Raw genomic sequence first — 21,538 nt, forward strand, 5'->3', positions numbered from 1 at the left:
ACATCTTAAAAGTCAGATTTGGTTAATGCTATTGAAATAAAATAAAATAGGATGAATATATGATAGTTTATAAACAAATTTGGGCTATATATTCACACATTAAAGGGGGTGGGGGTAAAGCATAGCAAATATTAATAATGTAACCTGACCAAACCTAGACCTTTTTCCCCATTAAATCCCCAAAAACAATCGTTTCATTATTTCAAACCGTTGAGAAACCACGGCTTTGCAGTCATTTGTATATAGCGGTCTCTTGAGAATAGCATGTTTGACGGGTTTTTCGTGACAGGTTTCCTGGTACAATGTACAAAAGTGCCCATATAACGCACCAGTACCGTTTTGTGGGTACTTACTTACGTAAGTACATTACTCTAATGCAATACTAAACTTAAATAGAATATAAAATTTCATAAAACTACATTTTCAATGGAGTTTTAAGATTGTAAAATATTTTAACTGATACGGTTCTTAATTCTTGTTATTTTTTTGGTGAAACTACGGTTAAGAGACAAAATGCATAAACTAAAATGGAACCATAATCATAATGATTTGTAAGAGCAGAAGCTGGAGAGATTCATGAAAATTAAAATAGTAAGGAATAAGTATGTTATTTTAAGTTTACTGAACACCCAAGAGCTAGCTAACGGGCTAAGGAAAATAGGTATTAGTAATATAGCTCTCATAGGTGCATTAGTAATAAGAGAAAAATAGAGAGAAAATATGTTTGGCGTGGCTTATCGCTACAGTTAGGTAACTACAAAAAAATTAAGTTTTAAAGAATAACAGTAGCAATGACAGTTCTTTAAGTGAGTTTGAAACTAATACCTCCTCATCGTCAACTATACATTCGATACCTGCTACTTTTTAATCTTTTTCTCCAAAAAGTTGATGGTTACAAATGATAATTACGTCATTTTGCAGTTACAAATTAAGGAACTTTCTCTGTTTGTTTTTTTTCTTGCTTATTATTTTCGGGTGTGGTACCATTTGCATTAGTGGACTCCTGACGATATACTTGGAAATGAAGGAAATAAAATTAATCAGTATTCAAATATTTCTTACCGACTTCGTTTTCATCTCAACCTTAACGAAGCATACGGGAAAATTGTTTAGAAGAATACACCAGCGGTGACTTAGTAAAGAAAGGCATAACTTCCATGCTTTTACGTGTTTTTTTCCCGGGCCTTTTTTTATATATAAGTGATGGTTGTAAAAAATTGAAAGAGGCTTATTTGGCTGAAAATATAAATTATTAGTGTACTCATTCTGTTAGAAATTGGAAACTCTAGTTTTATCATTAAGATTCGAAAGTAAAACACATAAACAAAAAATTAATTAGCTTCACCTGAAAATAGACATTTTTGTCTGAAGAGACGTTTACCATTAAGTAATTTATAAATTTAACTTATAAAGTTTTACTTTAAAATGAAAAGTGTAAGATAAAGAGGAGAATCTTATAAGAGAAATATTTGCCTGCTCTAATTTAAGCTGTGTAGCTGTGTTGAACTATCATACATTATTGAAAATCATAATATAGTTTACATTACTTCTAGGTTCCTGAGTGAAGACATTATGGATAAAGACCTGCATGACGCACCAGTCCCGATGGCTCGCTTAGTATCAAACCTTGTCAGTGATCTGCAAAGATCTTTGCAAAGTTACAATCCCCTATTCGTCCGGTAAAATGCATTTACTTTCCTAAATTTTTTAAAATCTTGCAACATGCTTATTGTATGTTCAAGACGAAGATGAGACTTCAAACAACTTTAATCTCCCAGAAGGTTTTTTTCTCTATAAGAAAAATAACTTGTTTACATAGATATTGCGTATTTGATATAATGAATAATGACGGACGAGAAAGTTAAAGCTTTAAATAGTTTAAAATATTAGATGTAGTTTTACACCACTGTAAAATAGAAATTTGCTTGACAACAATTCACGATCGGCATTAAACAGCACGTTGACAACGCCGGTATTTTATGGTTAAAGAGTAACAATATGGACGAAAACCTAGACAATGAATCAAGTACACTCTTAAAAGAGTTTTTGAGTCCCTCTACTAGCCCCCTATATTGCGAATTTCTTAAAAATATTTCCCCGATTTTCAATTATTTGCAGAAAATCCATATTTTGACCCTGGTGAATTGTTCCTCTCTTTCTGGGAGTACACACTTGCTCCGAAAACTCCTTGCGTCAGCGATTGATACCCTTGTGACGTCACACTAGGAGACGGTAGGGAATATGGTTTCACCCCACTTGCTTAAAGGACTTGAAGAAAAACCCTCACAATATTCAAAAACTCCGAGTTTGTCTTAAAGTGTGCGCCCGTGAAATACTAGGCTCACCATATCAGAGAGTTAATTCAATCCTCTTGCAAAAATGTTCCCATCTGCATTTAGTCCCAGATAATAAAATTAAAATGTGAATCTGTTTTTGATAAGGTTAGTTTCTCAACTGACAATACAACTCGTATTATAGAAAATATCTAGGACAAACGATGAAAAAACATATTTATTATTAAGAGCTATTCGCTAAAAAGATCGATTCATCTAATCTAAAAAAATTAATCATCAAAAAGGGACATGTTTATGTTTTAAAACTTTCTTCTGCAGCTATTACCCAATAGCATGGCCCAAAAGCTTCAAGCAAAATCCCACGTTTTTTATGTTTCCATTTGTGCAATTGTATTGACGGATAGCGCTTTTATACATAATTAAATCGACGACTGGGTCAATACGATGACCCCTATAAAAAAAATAAATACAAAAAATAAACACGCATCCGTGATCTTTTTTTCTGGCAAAAATACAAAATTCCACATTTTTTCAGGTAAGAGCTTGAAACCTCTACAGTAGGGGTTTCTGTTACGCTGAATCTGACGGTTTGATCTTCATTAAGATTATATCACTTTTAGCGGGTATTTCCCCATTTTTTCGAAAATTAGGCAAATTTTTTCAGACTCGTAACTTTTGACGGGTTAGACTAAACTTATTGAAACTCATATATATAAAATCAACAACAAAATCAGATTCTCTTGATGTTTCTCTTGGTATCAAAATTCCGTTTTTTAGACTTTCGGTTACTATTGAGCCGGGTCACTCCTTACTTACAGTTCGTTAACACGAACTGTTTGATTGACACACTTTGGTTGGTTAATATACAGCTGGCAGATTTATCCAGTATGAGCAAACATACTATGAATAGAAACTAATAAGCTTTTCTTTCCGAATAATTATTTTAGGCAAGGATATAAAAAAATTATAAATTTTTTTATAATTTTTTTTTTTAAAAAAGACCTATCATGTAATTTTCTATGTATTTTGATACTTTAATTTTTCAGTGTTTTCGAAATATTTTCTTACTTGTTTCTTGTCAAGTAATGGGGAAAATCACGCATCTTTGAGGCACCCAAGATATAAAATCGAAACAGTGGAGTGCACATCTGGACCCTGGACTACAGGGTAGTTGAGCATAATTGACTTGTCCATAGTCAAATCAACTGTAGTTCTTAATGTAGTTATGACAAGAAAAGAACATTTAAAAATTGCATCTTAGTCAGTAGATCAAAATTATTGTTTGAAGAAATTTTCAGTGGAACTTGAATCTTGTCCTTTTCAAATATCCCATGACCACCATCATTCCAAATTCTTAAATCCAGAAGCAAAACTCCCAATAACCTTCAGTAATTATGCGCTGACTTTGCTTAGTGACAGAAGTTGCGAAAAGTTAACTAGGGCTCGAGGGTAAAACGATCAGATTAGCTGTGACTACAGAAAGTAAAACGCTCGATGACTCTAGTTCAACTATAGTCGAATAGATTCAAACGTCCGAACACATTCAGAACAGATGATACGCCACTCTGACCATATGGTTTAGCCTTTTGAATTTTAGGACACCATAATATTTTTAACTATTCTAAACGTACTTTTTAAGCTTTTGATGCTGTCCAAGCTGCTGAAATTCTGTTATGATTTTAAAAATATAACCTATGACAGCAGTCTTAACAAAATGGGCTCACGGGCTAATTACAGATTGAACATAGTATTGGGTTCTGTGTATTTCCTTGTTCAGTCTCTGTTTGACTATTTAAGGAGCTAAAAACGTTTCCTTCAGTGTCATCCTTCAATTTCTAGTTTTATTTATTTCCTTATTTTCAAAACGAATAATTTTGTGAATCCCCGGATCGATGGAGGTTAAAGAGTGTTTCCTTCTGAAAAATATATATGTCCCATGCTTATGATAGACCCAATGACGCATTGTTTCTCGGTTAGTTTCTTAGAAAGAAAAATTTCCACAAGTGCACTTCAACAGAAATTTCCTATTCAGAAGTTTCCACGTGAAAGTTAATACAATTATGAAACTAACTTTTGAAGACATATTATGAGGTGATTATTAAGAATTGAAAAAAAAGTCATAGAAAAAAAAAATAATATTCAGAGATTTCAAATTTCAGTAGAAGAAGAATAAATTTAAGAAAAAAGGAACTACTACTTTTAATAATACTACAACAAAACTATTGTTGAATAAAGGATATATGCTTACCTAAGCTCAGAGAAAAGGTCCAAAAGTCTGCATATTTCTTTTGGAGCAATATTTTCTTTTCTTTTTTTTTCATCCCTGTCTTCCAACAGGCTCTTAAGCCAGTGTATTTATGTTCGAGTTGTAATCGTGTAGATTTCGTGAGATAAATTACTTTCGTCAACATTCGTTATCTCAAAACTCATTTTAATATTCGTCAGAAAAAAGAGTCACTGAATCATTGAAAATCTAGCAGTATTCAGGAAGCATGAAAGCCTGTTTAGAATAACAAAAAGACTCCGAGAGTCTCCAGAATATCTGAAACTGAATAAATATGAAAATCATTCAGGTGTTGAAGTCAAATCCAGCTTAAAATGTTCATAGAGCCTTTTCTTTATTTCTTAGAATTGCAATTTACTTTGAAAATTTACTAGTAATAATATTCTAATTTACTCTCTTAGTTAAAACACCTTTAACAAAATTAATTTATTGTGAGGAAATTTATTAAACATACCCTAAGTAAGGCTTTATTTTTAATAAGGTTTAACTTCTGTTTTGGAATTTTAATTGAAGTAAATAGTCTACAATCTTTAGTAAATACCTTCACAGAAAAATAAATTATAGAAAAAAAATATATTTGGTATAAAAACCCCCAAATTTGGTATAGGAAAGAGCTATATACTTCAAGATTTCCGAACTTAGATGTTGCCAATGTACTGTATATACAAAAATGCCCCTAGAGTTTTCTGCTGAGGAGAATGAAGCCAATGCGAACCTTTACCTACCAGAGTAAACCTACTGAAAACCGTATTTTTGACCTCTTTTTAATATAAGGTCTCCCTTGGTATGTAGTCCATGACTTTTAAGTCTTATTAACAACCTGTTTATCTATCCTTTTTTAATAGGGATTTTTTTTTATATTGCAGAGTAATCACTAAAAAAAATCAGTTGCCTGCAACGTTTACTTTGCAAGGATTTAAGCATTGCAAACAATTGCTTTCCAAATAAACTTTCCTTAAGATTGAAAAGATAGTAGTAAAGACAGCTAAATAATCATCTGACATATCGATTCCTTTAGTTCTTTGGAAGTTTCATTCACCCAGCTTAGCAACTTTATTTAAAATATTAAAGTCTTGACCGAAAAGAGATTGGCCATAGTAAGAAAAGGATTTCAAAAGGAAAGCTCAGTCTATTTAATTGATAAATAATAATTGGTCACTGCATGTGATAAGATCAGTTTAGCCTCCACCACCAAAAAAACGTAGCGTATAACAATTATTTTTTGTTTCGTTTTTCTTGTGTTTTGTTTTTTAGAAGTCTTGGTTTGTAGCTGTTTAAACTACCCTAATTATTGAGTCACTCGTTTTGAAGTTTCAAAAAGTTTGTTTTTGTTTATCCCACTGATGCATAAACTACTCTTTTGCCTTTCAGAGAGACCAACATACCCGTGTTCACCATCGTTTACAAGACAATTGACAGACTGGTAAGATATTTTCTCTAATTTACAATTTAAAATCCAATTAAATTAAAGTAAGGGGTCTGTTTCCGCCGTCCCTTCTGCAGCTAGCAAATATTACTAACAATGTTCTGTTTCCTCTTGGAAACGCAATTGTCAGCAAAATTTGTACTATTTGTGCTACAAAAATTTGTACTACAAGAATTTGCAAGTATGTATGATGATGATGATGATGATGATGTAGATATATATATATATATATATATATATATATATATATATATAAATATATATATATATATATATATATATATATATATATATATATATATATATATATATATATATATATATATATATATATATATATATATATATATATATATATATATATATATATATATATATATATATATATATATATATATATATATATATATATATATATATATATATATATATATATATATATATATATATATATATATATATATATATATATATATATATATATATATATATATATATATATATATATATATATATATATATATATATATATATATATATATATATATATATATATATATATATATATATATATATATATATATATTTCTTTTGAGCTATTTAGCTGAATATATTGATATTGATTATTGTAGTCATTCGTCCTTAGAGCTTTGTTTCTTCTTGAACGGCTACTTTTTAAGCGATTAAATCAGAGGTGGATCCAGGGGGCGAGAGGGGCGCCCCCTAACGAAGTCTAAAGTAGTGTAATTTAGTTAATTAACGCAGGTTTACGTTAAATAAACTTGCTCCTGATGCAAGTTTATCGGATCATCCTATTTTTTGGCCTCCCCCCCCCCCTAAGAACAATCTTGGATCCACCCCTGGATTAAATGGTGTCTGTTTTTTTTTAAATAGTTTACTTCAGTTCAGTTCATAGCTTCAAAACAGGAGGTAAAAGTAAATGAAATAAATCATTTTAATGCAAATCTAATAAGTCAAAACATCTGAATTGAAAAAGTGCAGAACTGGTATGTCAGAATTATATAAAATAAAGTTCCAAATGGAATGACTAACGTAAAACCTAGTAATGAGAAATAATAATTATTAGTCATTAAAACTACGATGAGGGAAGAAAAAGTTGTCAGTTTAAAACTATAAGTTTGTGAACGATTGTTTTCAAAATTCTTTCTTAGGGAAGTTTTACATTAATGAAAATAGTGACTTTAGTTGAGGCAGAATGGGGGAGGTGATAGTAGTAATGATCCTATTGACGCAGGACGAGATTAAGGACGAGATTGCATAATGCCAGTAAGTCCTATATATTATTGGCCTATAAAGCGATCAAACACGTTATATTTAGAACCATGGACGAGATTGTGTAATGCAACCGGACTGGTTTCAGTACCAACACGCATTTAGGTTTAATAGCCAAATTAAACTTCGTCACCTAACGTATTCAAAGGTTTTTTGAGCCTTCTGTAAAAAAATATTGGTTTCAGTTGTATGGGTTAGATAATCATGTTTTTTTATACGAATAATGTTTTTACTAAGAATACAGCCAAGCCGTGCATCTTTCAGAGCCAAAAATTGTCAAACACTAATAGTCTCTAGGCTGAAGGTACCTTGCATCTTGTCTAGAATTGAAGGCATATGGTGTTAAATCATTTACCGAAAAATAACTCTATTTGCGAAAAAAGGTATTGCATTTGCGAATTGAATGATCTTAATTGAAGATTGAATAAAAGGGGTGAGATTGATATTAATTGGTGATTGGATTGCATGAAGGTGGTAAAAAAGGGTTAAACAGATTACCAGTTAAAGTAAGCCGGAAGGGGTTGTTAATTCATAGCTTATTTATTATAAATTTGAAATAGCATCAATCTATGGAAATGGTGAACGATGATAAAAAGACCTTGTGAGTTGACCTAGCTTTACTTCTCCGATGTGTTAAGCATAATACGCAAGTACCATTTGAACATTGTCGTCATTATAAAATATGCTAAAACATTCTAGTATACTAAAAAGTTAATACTGATAGACATATAGATGGAAAGAAAAGAATTTTAATAAAGAAATTCAGAACAATCCTTAGAAATCCTTGGAAATCAAGTAGTGAGACGATTTTGAGTATGAATCGTCAATGATCGTAAGCATCAATGACCCTAACCACCAAGGACCTCAACCTCAGAAGCCTACCTATGCCCCCAACCTCCAAGGGCCTCCAAATATTTGGCCCCCTCCCCCACCCAACTTTTTGCCCCCTCCCCCCATTTTTTTATACTTTTTTTGGAGTTTTTTTATTTTTTTGTATTTTTTTAACTTGGTATTTGGTTTCAACTTTTTTTACATCCCTTAGAATGACATGAAACATACTTAAAACATGAAAAAAATCACATTTAATATTTTCCAAATTCAAAATGAGAATGATATAGAAATGGTAGATGTGACTTTTACTATTAGAAAAATATTGTTTGTAGTAGCAATTTTTTTGGACTAAATTTTTTTTTTGAACTTCAAAATTATTAAACTTTTCTTTTATCGACATCATTTGTCGGATACGTCGGATAACATTGACAAAATATAAGTAATAACATGAAACATACTTAAAACATAAAAAAAATCACATTTAATATTTTCCAAATTCAAAATGAGAATGATATAGAAATAATAGTCGTGACTTTTACTATTAAAAAAATATTGTTTGTAGTAGCAATTTTTTTTTAATAAATTTTTTTTTGGATTTCGAAATTATTCAACTTTTTTTTTCTTTTTTTTTATCAACAAAATTTGTCGGATACGTCGGATAACATTGACAAAATATATGTATTAGAATGAATAAATTCCTTATCAATATCTTTTGTCGGATCCATAGGAGAAAATTGACAAAATCTTAGTATCAGATTAAATAAATTCATTATCAGCATCTTTTGTAAGATCTGTCGGATAAAATTTTCAAAATTTAAGTATCAGAGTGAATAAATTCTTTATCAACTTCTTTTGTTGGATACATCGGATAACATTCAGAAAATCTAAGTATCAGAGCCAGTAAATTCTTTATCATCCTCATTTCTTAGATACATTGGATAAAATTTGACAAAATCTAAGTGTCAGAGTGAATAATTTTTTTTAACATCTTTTGTCAGATACATCGGGTAAAATTAATAAAATATAAGTATCAGGACGAATAGATTCTTTATCAACATCATTTGTCGCATATGTTGGTTAACATTATCAAAACCTAAGTGTCAGAGTGACCAATTTCTTTATCAACATCTATTGTCAGATACATTGGATAACATTGACAAAATCTATGTATAAGAGTAAATAAATGAAAATGACATGAAATATGCGTGCGGCTCTAAAAATCTTATTCTATGCTTTCTTATAGACATAATGCGGCTCTCCCACTGGTACTCTATGACAGGTTATCGACACTACAAAGTTTATTGCATGTATTAAATCAGTATTTTGTACGCAGTGGAACGATAAACACATAACTAATATCTCTAAAAAGTGAAGATGAAGCATTTTAAGAAAGTGTGTTCACATGATAGTGTTATTGTAGTATTGAATGCTGACAAGGAAAAGTATTTAAACTATGAAATAAGTAAACGTGGTAGCACTATCAGAAACGTATGCGTGCATTGTCATGACAGTAAGGAATTAAATTTCTTTGGAGTACCAAAAAAATTCAACTCTTATGTTGGTGGGTATGCGAGATTTTGATCTCCGGAGATGATTGCACTTAAAAAGAATGCCAACATAAAAATAATAGTTAATGAAGAGATGGATCTTCTTGCTAGTGCTTGTGGTAACATGTTACCCAGTGTTAATCCATATCGTCAGCTTTCGGGTATTAGCATTCAAATGAAAGCAAAGAGGAAAAGAAAGGCCTACTCTTCTATAAATATAAAAAATCATATCATCTCTACGTGCCGAAACTTTCACCTGCGTAAAATTAATGTTGCAATAGACAGTGAAATTGCCGGAAATATAGAAATGGCAGTGGTAGAAAATATCACTAAGGTATATAAAGATGAATCGATGAAAAACAAAGTGCCAGCAAACGTTACTACCATTGATCAAACAGTCAAAGAACCAAATAATATCAAAGACGAAACGCATATTGATTCTGTCAGTGACACACCAGTAAAAATTGTGTATGATTCAAAATGGAATAATGATTATTCTACTGATAACGAGCTAAGAGAAGACAATGGCTACAATTTCAAGAGAGAACATAGTGAACTATTTTATGAAACAGATTCAAAATGTCCAAAGTTAATCATTGATATTAATAATGTATCATAATATATATTTTGTATTAATATTCTACATGACATTATTTTATTAAAAATATATTATGCATTACATTGTTATGTACTCATTATTTTTAGAGTATGCTAGCATATAAAACGTTTAGAATGTCTATTCAAACATTGGAGATGTAAGAAAAGGAATTTGCATACATCTATTGTCAGACAAATGGGATAAAATTGACAAAATCTAAGTTTCAGAGTGAATAAATTTTTTGTATCAACATCTTTGTCAGATAGATCGGATAAAATTGACTAAATCTAAGTATCAGATTAAATAAATTCATTATCAACATCCTTTCTTGGATACGTTGGATAATATTGTCAAAATATAAGCTTTAAAATAAAAAATTCTTTATCAATATCATTTGACAGTTACGTTTGATAGTGTCAGAGTGAATAAATTCATTATCATTGTCTTTTGTCGGATATGATTGATAAAATTGAGAAAATATAAGTATCAGAGTGAATAAATTCTTTATCAATGTCTTTTTGACGGATACTTTTGATAAAACTGACCAAATCTAAGTATCATAGTGAATAAATTCTTTATCAACTTCTTTGTCGGACACATCAGGTAACATTCACAAATCTAACTACCAGAGTGAATAAATTCTTTATCAACACGCTTTGTCAGATATGCTTGATAAAATTGAGAAAATCTAAGTATCAGTTTGAACAAATTCATTATCAATGTCTTTTGACAGATACGTTTGATAACACTGACATAATTTAAACATCAAATTGAACAAATTCTTTATTAACATTCTTTATCGATATCATTTGATGGATACGTTGGATAACATTGACAAAATCCTTGTATTAGAATGAATAAATTCTTTATCATCATCCGTTCTTGGATGTGTCATTATGAAAAAATTGTAAGTAAGTAAGTAACAAACTCTTTCTTGAATTCACCTGTTGGATGAACAATATAAAAATTTCATTCAAGAAATTATGAAAAAATTTTAATATCCTGGCTGCATATATATATGCAATAGATAGCGAGAGTTCTATGACTCCTCCCAATAGTGAATTCTACCAGATTTATTACTCCTCCCCACAATGAATTCAGATGGTTCTAGGACTCATCCTCCTAGACATAACTCTACTCAACCTTGAGCAAAGGTATAAAAGTTCGAAGAAAGTACTTATCTACTTAAATACTACATTAATAGCTTCCAAGATGATAGGACTGTATGACACAGAATATATCGGTTTAAAGAAATCCTCTTGTGGTGTTATATTTGAATGGGCATTTTTATTATTGTCAATCAAACTCGAAGAAATTGATTGATATCATTGGATAGTGTAATATGTTTGAGTATTATAAAAGCTTGTGGAGTACTGCATTACGTCTTATAAGGACTGGGATTCTATGATAGAGTGATTACACCACCTAATAAAATGGGTCAGGAACTGAGAAATGTTCAGGAAGAAGTCAGTAAAATTCGCAGCTTTTTCGGGGTTGAAGCACTCTACATAAAGGGCAATGTTCCTAAGGGTAAAGTTTTAATTCAAAAATGTGATCCTAGGATTCTACTTTTCAATCTAGAAGAATTTAAGTGTCCTAAATTTGAAGGGGCTTATCACCGTCCTGAAGACGATGTAAGGTTCTTCAAGCAGGGGATACCTAAGGATATACCTGATCACGGTAACTGCACAAAATACGGTAAAAACTATTCCATATCGTAGGATCCTCGATTCTGGATGTTTAAGCGTGAACTTTAAGTACTATTTTTGTGTAAATATGTGTTTTTTTTCAAAAAATATTTAAATATGTTTAAACAATAAATGTCTTTAAGCTTAACCCCTCTTTATTCTTTAGAATAGCTCTATTCATTCATTAAATTATGAAGAAATTGTAAGTACGTAACAATCTCATTTTTGAATTCACCTCTTGGATACACAATATGGAAATCTCATTCAAGAAATTATAAAAAAATTGTAAGTAAGTAACAAATTCTCTAATGATTTCACCTCTTGGATACACAATACATATATTTCATTCAAGAAATTATGAAAAAATTGCAAGTAAGTAACAAACTCTTTATAGTTTTCACCTCTTGAATATACAATACGGAAATTTCATTCAAGAAATTATAAAAAAAATTGTATGTAAGCAACAAACTAAAGTAAGTAACACACTCTTTTTTGAATACGCCTCTTGGATACACAATATGGAAATTTCATTCAAGAAATTATGAGAAAATTGCAAATAAGTAACCAACTCCTTAATGAATTCACCTTTGGGATACACAATACGGAAATTTCATTTGAGAAAATATGAAAAAAACTGTAAGTGTGTAACAAACTCTTTATTCATTTCACCTTTTGGATACACAATACAGATATTTCATTCAAGAAATTATGAAAAAATCGTAAGTAAGTAACAAACTCTTCATTGTTTTCCCCTCTTGGATATACAATACAGATATTTCATTCAAGAAATACAGACATTTCAATCAAGAAACTATGACTAAATTCTAATTAAGTAACAAACTCTTTCTTGAATTCACCACTTGGATGCACAATACAGAAATTTAGGTTCGCTTAGAGTGGCGCGCCACTCTAAGTGAACCTAAATTAAACTAACTTGTCATGTCTCTCTCACTATGACTATTTATTCGAGCGGGTGTGCTGCAATCTATGACTGGGCTAACCTAAATTCAATATAATGGTGCATAAAGTCAAAATAAATAGAACTTGGATTTTATGAACATTATATGATGTATCCAAAGAGTTTGTTAATTACTTACAATTTTTTCCTAATTTCTTGAATGAAAATTCTGTATTGTGTATCCATGAGTTGAATTCGAGAATGAGTTTGTTACTTACTTACTTACAAGTTTTTCATAATTTCTTCAATGAAATTTCCGTGTCGTGTACCCAAGAGTGAATTCAAGAAAGAGTTTCTTACTTACTTACAATTTTTTTTTATAATTTCTTGAATGAAATGTCTGTATTGTGTATCCAGGAGGAGAATTCAAGTAAGAGTTTGTTACTTACTTCAATTTTTTCATAGTTTCTTGAATAAAATTTCTGTATTGTGTATCCAAGAGGTGTATTCAAGAAAGAGTTTGTTACTTACTTGAGTTTGGTAGTTACTTACAATTTTTTTTTATAATTTCTTGAATGAAATGTCTGTATTGTGTATCCAGGAGGAGTATTCAAGAAAGAGTTTGTTACTTACTTACAATTTTTTAATAATTTCTTGAGTGAAATTGCTGTATTGTCTGTCCAGGAAGCGAATTCAAGAAAGAGTTTGTTTTCAATTTTTTTTTCATAATTTACTGAATTAGATTTCTGTATTGTGCATCCAAACGGTGAATTCAAGACAGAGTTTGTCACTTACTTAGAATTTTGTAATAATTTCTTGAATGAAATGTCTATGTTGTGTATCCAGGAGGGGAATTCAAGAAAGAATTTGTTACTTACTTAAATTTTTGCATAATTTCATGAATTAAATTTCTGTATTATGTATCCAAGAGGTGACTTCAAGAAAGAGTTTGTTACTTACTTTCAATTTTTGCATAATTTCATGAACGAAATTTCCGTATTGTATATCCAAGAGGGGAAAATAATAAAGAGTTTGTCACTTACTTGCCATTTTTTCATAATTTCTTGAATGAAATATCTGTATTGTGTATCCAAGAGGTGAAATCAATAAAGATTTTGTTTCTTACTTACAGTTTTGTTCATATTTTCTCAAATGAAATTTCAGTATTGTGTATCCCAGAGGTGAATTCATTAAGGTGTTGGTTACTTATTTGCAATTTTCTCATAATTTCTTGAATGAAATTTCCATATTGTGTATCCAAGAGGCGTATTCAAGAAAGAGTTTGTTACTTACTTTAGTTTGTTACTTACTTACAATTTATTTTATAATTTCTTGAATGAAATTTCCTTATTGTATATACAAGAGGTGAAAACAATAAAGAGTTTGTTACTAACTTGCAATTTTTCATAATTTCTTGAATGAAATATATGTATTTTGTATCCAAGAGGTGAAATCAAAAAAGAGTTTGTTACTTACTTACAATTTTGTCATAATTTCTCGAATAAAATTACCGTAATCTGTATCCAAGAGGTGAATTCAAGAAAGAGATTGTTATTTATTTAGACTTTTTTCATGATTTCTCTAATGAAATTTCCATATTGTGTATGCAAGAGGTGAATTCAAGAAAGAGATTGATACCTACTTACAATTTCTTCATAATTTATTGAATGAATAGAACTTTAAGCAATATTTATTGCTTAAACATATTAAAAGATTTTTTGAAAAAAACACATATTTACAAAAAAATATTACTTGAAGTTCACTGTTAAACATCCAGAAACGAGGATCCCATGATATAGAATAGTTTTTACCGTGTCTTATGCACATATCGCGATCTGGTATGTCCTTAGGTATCCACTGCCCGAAGAACCTAACCTCGTCTACAGGACGATGATAAGCCCCTTCAAATTAAGGACACTTAAACTCTTCTAGATTGAATAGTGGAATCCTAGGATCACACTTTTGAATTAAAACTTTATCTGTAGGTACATTAACCTTTAGCTAGAGTGCTTCAACCCCGAAAAAGCTGCAAATTTTACTGACTTCCTCCTGAACATTTCTCAGTTCCTGACCGCTTGTTTTAAGGGGTGTAATAACTCTATCATAGAATCCCAGTCTGTTTATACGACGCAATGTAGTACCTCACAAGTTTTCATCATACTCAAACATATTATAGTTCAATGTCCAATGATACCAGTCAATTTCTTCGATTTTCATAGACATTAATAAAAATGCATGTTCAAATATAACACCATCAGACGATTCTTTAAAACCGATAAGTTCTATCTGAAATAGTCCTAACATTCTGTAAGCTTTTAATGTAGCATTTAAGTAGAAAAGTACTTCATCAAAATTTTATACTATCTCTCAAGGTTGAATGGACTTAGGCCTAGAGATATGAGTTCTAAAACCATCTGAATTCATTATGGGGAGGAGTCATAAAACCTGTAGAATTTATAGTTGGGAGGAGTCATGGAAATCTCGCTATCTATTGCATAAAAATGAAGCCTGGAAATAACAATTTTTTCATAATTTCTTGAATGAAATTTCTGTATTGCGTATCCAAGAGGTGAATTCAAGAAAGAGTTTGTTACTTACGTACTTACAATTTTTTCATAATGACACATCCAGGAAAGGATGATGACAAAGAATTTATTCATTCTAATACATATATTTTGTCAATGTTATCCCACGAATCCTTCAGATGATATCGATAAAGAATGTTAATAAAGAATTTGTTCAATTTGATATTTAAATTATGTCAGTGCTATCAAACATATCTGTCAAAAAGACATTGATAAAGAATTTATTCACTCTGATACTTATATTTTCTCAATTTTATCAAGTAAATCCGACAAAAGACAATGATAATGAATTTATTCACTCTGACACTATCAAAAGTAACTGTCAAATGATATTGATAAAGAATTTATTTATTCTGATGCTTAGATTTTGACAATGTTATCCAACGTATCCGAGAAAGTATGTTGATAACGAATTTATTCAATCTGATACTTAGATTTTGTCAATTTTATCCGATGTATCTGACAGAGATATTAATAGACAAAATTTATTTACTCTGAAACTTATATTTTTTCAATGTTATCCCATGTTTCTGACAATAGATGTATGCAAATTCCTTTTCTTACATCTCCAATGTTTGAATAGACATTCTAAACGTTTGATATTCTAGCATACTCTAAAAATAATGAACACATAACAATGTAATGTGTAATAAATTTTTAATTAAATATTGTCATGTAGAATATTAATACAAAATATATATTGTGATACATAATTAATATCAATGATCAACTTTGGACATTTTGAATCTGTTCCATAAAATAGTTCACTATGCTCTCTCTTGATATTGTAGCCATTGTGTTCTTTTTGCTCGAAATCAGTGGAATCATCATTATTCCATTTTGAGTCATACACAATTTTTACTGGTGTGTCACTGACAGGTTCAATATGCGTTTAGTCTTTGGTATTATTTGGTTCTTTGACTGTTTGATGAATGGTAGTAATGTTTGCTGGGACTTGGTTTTCATTGATTCTTCTTTATATTCCTTAGTGATATTTTCTACCACTGCCATTTCTATTTTTCCGGCAATTTCACTGTCTATTACAATATTATTTTTACATAGGGAACAGTTTCGGAACGTAGACATGATATGTTTTATGATAGTAGTAGAAGAGTAGGCCTTTCTTTTCCTCTTCGCTTTCATTTGAATTCTAATACCCGAAAGCTTACGATATGGTTTAACACATGATAAAATGTTACCACAAGCACTAACAAGAAGATGCCCCTCTTCATCAACTATTATTTTTATGTTAGCATTCTCTTTAGGTGTAATCATCTCCGGACATCTCAATCTCGCATATCTACCATCATAAGAGTTGAATTTTTTGGTACTCCAAAGAAATTTAATTCCTTACTGTCATGACAATGCACGCATACTTTTCCGATAGTGCTACCACTTGTACTTATTTCGTAGTTTAAATACTTCTCCTTGTCAGCATTCAATGCTACAATAACACTCTAATGTGAAAATACTTTCTTAAAATGCTTCATCTTCACTTTCTAGAGATATTAGTTATCTGTTTATCGTTCCACTGCGTAAAAAATACTGATTTAATACATGCAATAAACTATGTAGTGTCGATAACCCAACAGGGAGAACCAGTGGGAAAGCCGCATCGTGTCCTTGAGTAAGCACAGAGTACGATTTGTAGAAACCCAAGCATATTTTATGTCATTTTCATTTATTCACTCTTATACGTAGATTTTGACAATGTTATCCCATGTATCTGACAATAGATGTTGATAATGAATTTGGTCACTATGACACTTCGGTTTTGATAATATTAAGCGACATATCCGGCAAAGGATGTTGGTAAAGAATCTATTCGTCCTGATACTTAGATTTTATCAATTTTATCCGATGTATCTGACAAAACATGTTGATAAAAAAAAATTTATTCACTCTAACACTTAGATTTTGTCAAATTGTATCCAATATATCTGAGAAATGAGGATGATAATGTATTTATTGGCTCTGATACTTAGATTTTGTGAATGTTATCCGATGTATCCAACAAAAGAAGTTAATAAGAAATTATTCATTCTGATACTTAGATTTAGACAATATCATCCGACATATCTGACAAAAGATATTGATAAAGAATTTATTTAATCTGATACTTAGATTTTGTCAATTTTCTCCGACGGATCCGACAAAAGATGTTGATAAGGAATTTATTCATTCTAATACATAAATTTTGTCAATGTTATCCGACGTATCCGACAAATGATGTCCAAAGAAAAGTTTAATAATTTTAAAGTCCAAAAAAAATTTAGTCCAAAAAAGTGCTACTGCAAACAATATTTTTCTAATAGTGAAAGTCACAACTAACATTTCTATATCATTCTCATTTTGAATTAGAAAAATATTAAATGTGATTTTTTTATATTTTAAGTATGTCTCATGTCATTCTAAGGTATGTAAAAAAAAATTTGAAAAAAATACCATTTAAAAAAAAAAAAAAAAACTTCAACAGAAAGTATAAAAAATGGGGAGAGGGGCCGAAAAGTTGACAATTCATACTCATAATCGTCTCACTACTTGATCTGCAATGATTTCTAAGGATTGTTAGGAATTTCTTTATTAAAATTCTTTTCTTGCCATCTACATCTCTATTAGTATCAACTTTTTAGTATACTAGAATGTTATAGAATATTTTAATAACAAAACTGTTCAAACGGTACTTGTGAATTATACAGAACACGTCGTAGAAGTAAGATTAACTTACAAGGTCATTTTATCATCGGTAACCATTTCCATACATTGATGCTATTCCAAATTTATAATAAATAAGCTTTGAGTTAACAACCCCTTCGGGCTTACCTTAACTGGTAATCAGTTTAACCCTTTTTTACCACTTTCATACAATCCAATCACCAATTAAGGTCAATCTCACCCCTATTATTCAATCATCTATTAAGAACATTCAAATACTCTGATTCGTAAATGCTATACCTTTTTTGTGCAAATAGAGTTATTTTTGGTAAATGCTTTAACACCATAGGCTATCAATTCTAGACAAGATGCAATGCCTCTTCAATTCAATTCATTAAATAGTACAATAAATACATAAATACACTTAAGCGCTAGAGCTCCCAAGAAGCATAGCTTGTAGAGGACCTTGTATCAATCACAAAATACACACAGAACAAATCAGGGAAGGAAAAAAATACAACTATATCTCAAAAATATAAAGACAATGCGAGAAAAATCAACAAAAAACAAACAACTGCTACAAAATAACCTTTGACTTAATTTTATCCAAACTGAAAATGTCCTGTAATTTATCAAAAATCCAAATCATTAATAATATTATTAAACAACGGAGTTCGAATCTCATTCAACATAATAAGAGAGGAAAAAAATTATATAAAGTAAAGCGGAGTAAATAGATAAAGCAAAATGAATAAAGAAATAAAGAAAAAAAAAGAAATTACTTCAAACCTTAGAGAATATTTTTCTGCAAAGGGAAGAAGAGTTTTTGATAAGAGAAAGTTCATTGGGAATAGAGTTCCAAATAGCAATTGCGCTATAAATTGGTGACCTCTGAGCTGCTGAGGATACGCTTTTAGGCAGCCGAAATTGGTGAACAGAGTGCCGAAGTGAAGCCTGACACTTACGTGTTGATGTTAGTTCAAAGTAGGATAAGATGTTTGGAGGAAGCGAGAAATTGAAGGCTTGATGAGCTAGTTTTAGGTTCTGATTCTTGATAACCACATTTAAGGCATCTAGACCTGTATCACTGTAAAGATCAGCTGTAGGATAGAGTCGGGGTAGGCGAAAAGTTGCCTTCACTGCTCTATTCTGTGCTGCTCGAAGTTCCCGAAGGGAAGAATAGTTATCATGGCCCCATACAGTACAGCAATGAGAAAGATAAGGAAGGACAAATGCATAGTAAAGAGAAAGCACTATATCGGGAGGAAGAAATTGATTGGCACGATGAAGCATAGACACTTGACGAGAAATTATAGAATGTGTATAGGAAATATGAGTTTTGAAAGAAAGAAAACAATCAACATGCACATCAAGAAGTTTAACACAAGAGCACTGGGGAATTATATCAGTACCATAAAAAACAAGATTGTTGGGGAAGGTTCAGACATGTAGTATGGGGTTCGAAAATGAATAATACTACTCTTAGAGCTATTCAACAGCATCTTGTTCTACTCACACCAATCACGCACATGGTTGAGCAGAAGCTGTTCCTTAGCAACAGCAGAGGGCAGATCATTAGAAACCACAAAAATTACTATTGTCTGCAAACAAAACAGTGTGGGTAACAAGGTTGGGAGATGGAGGAAGGTCATTAATATAAATAAGAAATAGGAGTGGTCCCAAAACTGAGCCTTGAGGTACCGCTTTGGAAACCGAAGCTAGATCTGAACATTTACCATCATAACACACAAACTGAGATCTATTAGAACAGGTAAGATTTAAACCATTCAAAGGTAATTCCCCGAACTCCAAGTAGAGACAGTTTTCCCAGTAATACAAAATGATCTACCATGTTGAAGGCTTTATAAAAATCGAGAAATAGTCCTAGAACACAATGACCCTTGTCTATGTTAACACGCACGATTTCTGTATCGTCAACTAGAGCACATGCAGCAGAGAGTTTAGGTCGGAAGCCATACTGATGATCAGACAGAACAGAACCGCTTTCAATTGAAGCACCAGTGGACAGGAATGAAAAAAGCCTCTTATGAACAACTTTTTCAAGTAATTTCGAGAAAATTGGGAGAACTGATACAGGTCTATAATTTTACACTAAGCTGGGGTCACCCTTCTTAAACAGATGGAGTACTTTTGCAATTTTAAACGAATCAGGGTATACACCTTTTGAAATAGATGGATTAAAAATATAAGTAAGAGGTTCAACAACATAAGAAGAAACAGACTTAAGCACATGGTTTTTTTAGTCCAAGTGCATCAGCTGTGTTACTGCTACTTAAAGAAGAAATAAAATCACAAATCTCTATGCTTGTACAAGGAGTTAGAAAAATACTTCTTTCAGCTGGTGAAGATTTACCTAGTTTAGGAAAAAAGGGGGTCTTAACAGTTAGTAGGGTGATAAAGTAAGAGTTGAAGGCACTAGGTACAGCTTCTTTTTCAACAGTTGAACTATCTGCATTCTTGAAGGCAGTAGGCTGTTTCTTTGATTGTTTCCTACGAAATAAAGCTTCATTAACTACACTCCAAACTTTTTGTAAATTACCTTTGCATTCCTGAATTTTCAACAACAAAATTTTTCTTAGCTAGTCTAATTGTTAATGTTTATACATTCTTATAATACTTATACTTTGATAAATCATCAGGATCAAGGCTTTTGCAAGCCAGCTTAAAAAGCTCTGACTTCTGCATTGTTGATCTCATAAGACTAGGAGACAAACATCCAAGGCATCTTGGGTTTATATTTACTTAAAGATTTTACTAGGGGAAAATTTTTTTGAATTAGTGTTGTCAGCCGACTTATTAATGAGGCTGAAGCCCTATTAACATCATCAGAATCCATTACTGAACACCAATCACTAGCACTTAGATGAGACATAAGTTTATGAACATTGCTCTGACTACCTCTGGTATCCTCTTGGCTCAGCATTTTTAATTTGGGAAAAGAACAATAAATTGGAAAATGGTCAGAAAGATCAGACCAGAGGAAAATTTAATATCATTTTAGAAGAAAGAAAAATGTTTGCAATCAGAGTTGTAGAAGATCTGACTGGATCAACACGAGTAGGAAAGAAAATGCAAGGGAGAAGGCAAGAGGAAGAAATAGATTAAAAAAACGGTCAGACTCATTATCACACCCAATTTTCAATAAATCCCAGTTAAAGTCTCCAATCATAAAAACATATTCTTGAAGCAAGCTTATCAACTGAATACATTTCATCAATTAATTCAGAAAATTTCGGAATTGGGAAAGGTGGGGGCTTATAATATAAACAAATAGTGTCACAACTTACTGTATTACATGACAGGTCAACAATCAAAGCATACACACTTCTATTATTTATGACGGGATCAAAAATCTTTTCAAGATCTGAACGTCTCACAACATTAAGATTACTTCTGACAAAAAGGGATATACCACCAG

The 21,538-nt window shown here is 31.0% G+C and overlaps 1 protein-coding gene across 1 annotated transcript in view; it reads left to right on the forward strand.

The window, feature by feature from the left end:
- LOC148942051 (BAI1-associated protein 3-like) overlaps nucleotides 1-21,538 on the forward strand; it is a 146,900-nt gene that overhangs the window by 39,403 nt on the left and 85,959 nt on the right. The window contains exons 5-6 of the mRNA XM_089103219.1: nucleotides 1,554-1,679; nucleotides 5,950-6,001. Coding sequence (XP_088959345.1) covers nucleotides 1,554-1,679; nucleotides 5,950-6,001 — 178 coding nt within the window. The remainder of the gene's footprint in view (nucleotides 1-1,553; nucleotides 1,680-5,949; nucleotides 6,002-21,538) is intronic.

The sequence above is a fragment of the Artemia sp. Qi Xiang Cuo genome, chromosome 17, assembly GCF_049724085.1.
Source record: "Artemia sp. Qi Xiang Cuo chromosome 17, ASM4972408v1, whole genome shotgun sequence".
In the NCBI taxonomy this organism is placed as follows: domain Eukaryota; kingdom Metazoa; phylum Arthropoda; class Branchiopoda; order Anostraca; family Artemiidae; genus Artemia; species Artemia sp. Qi Xiang Cuo.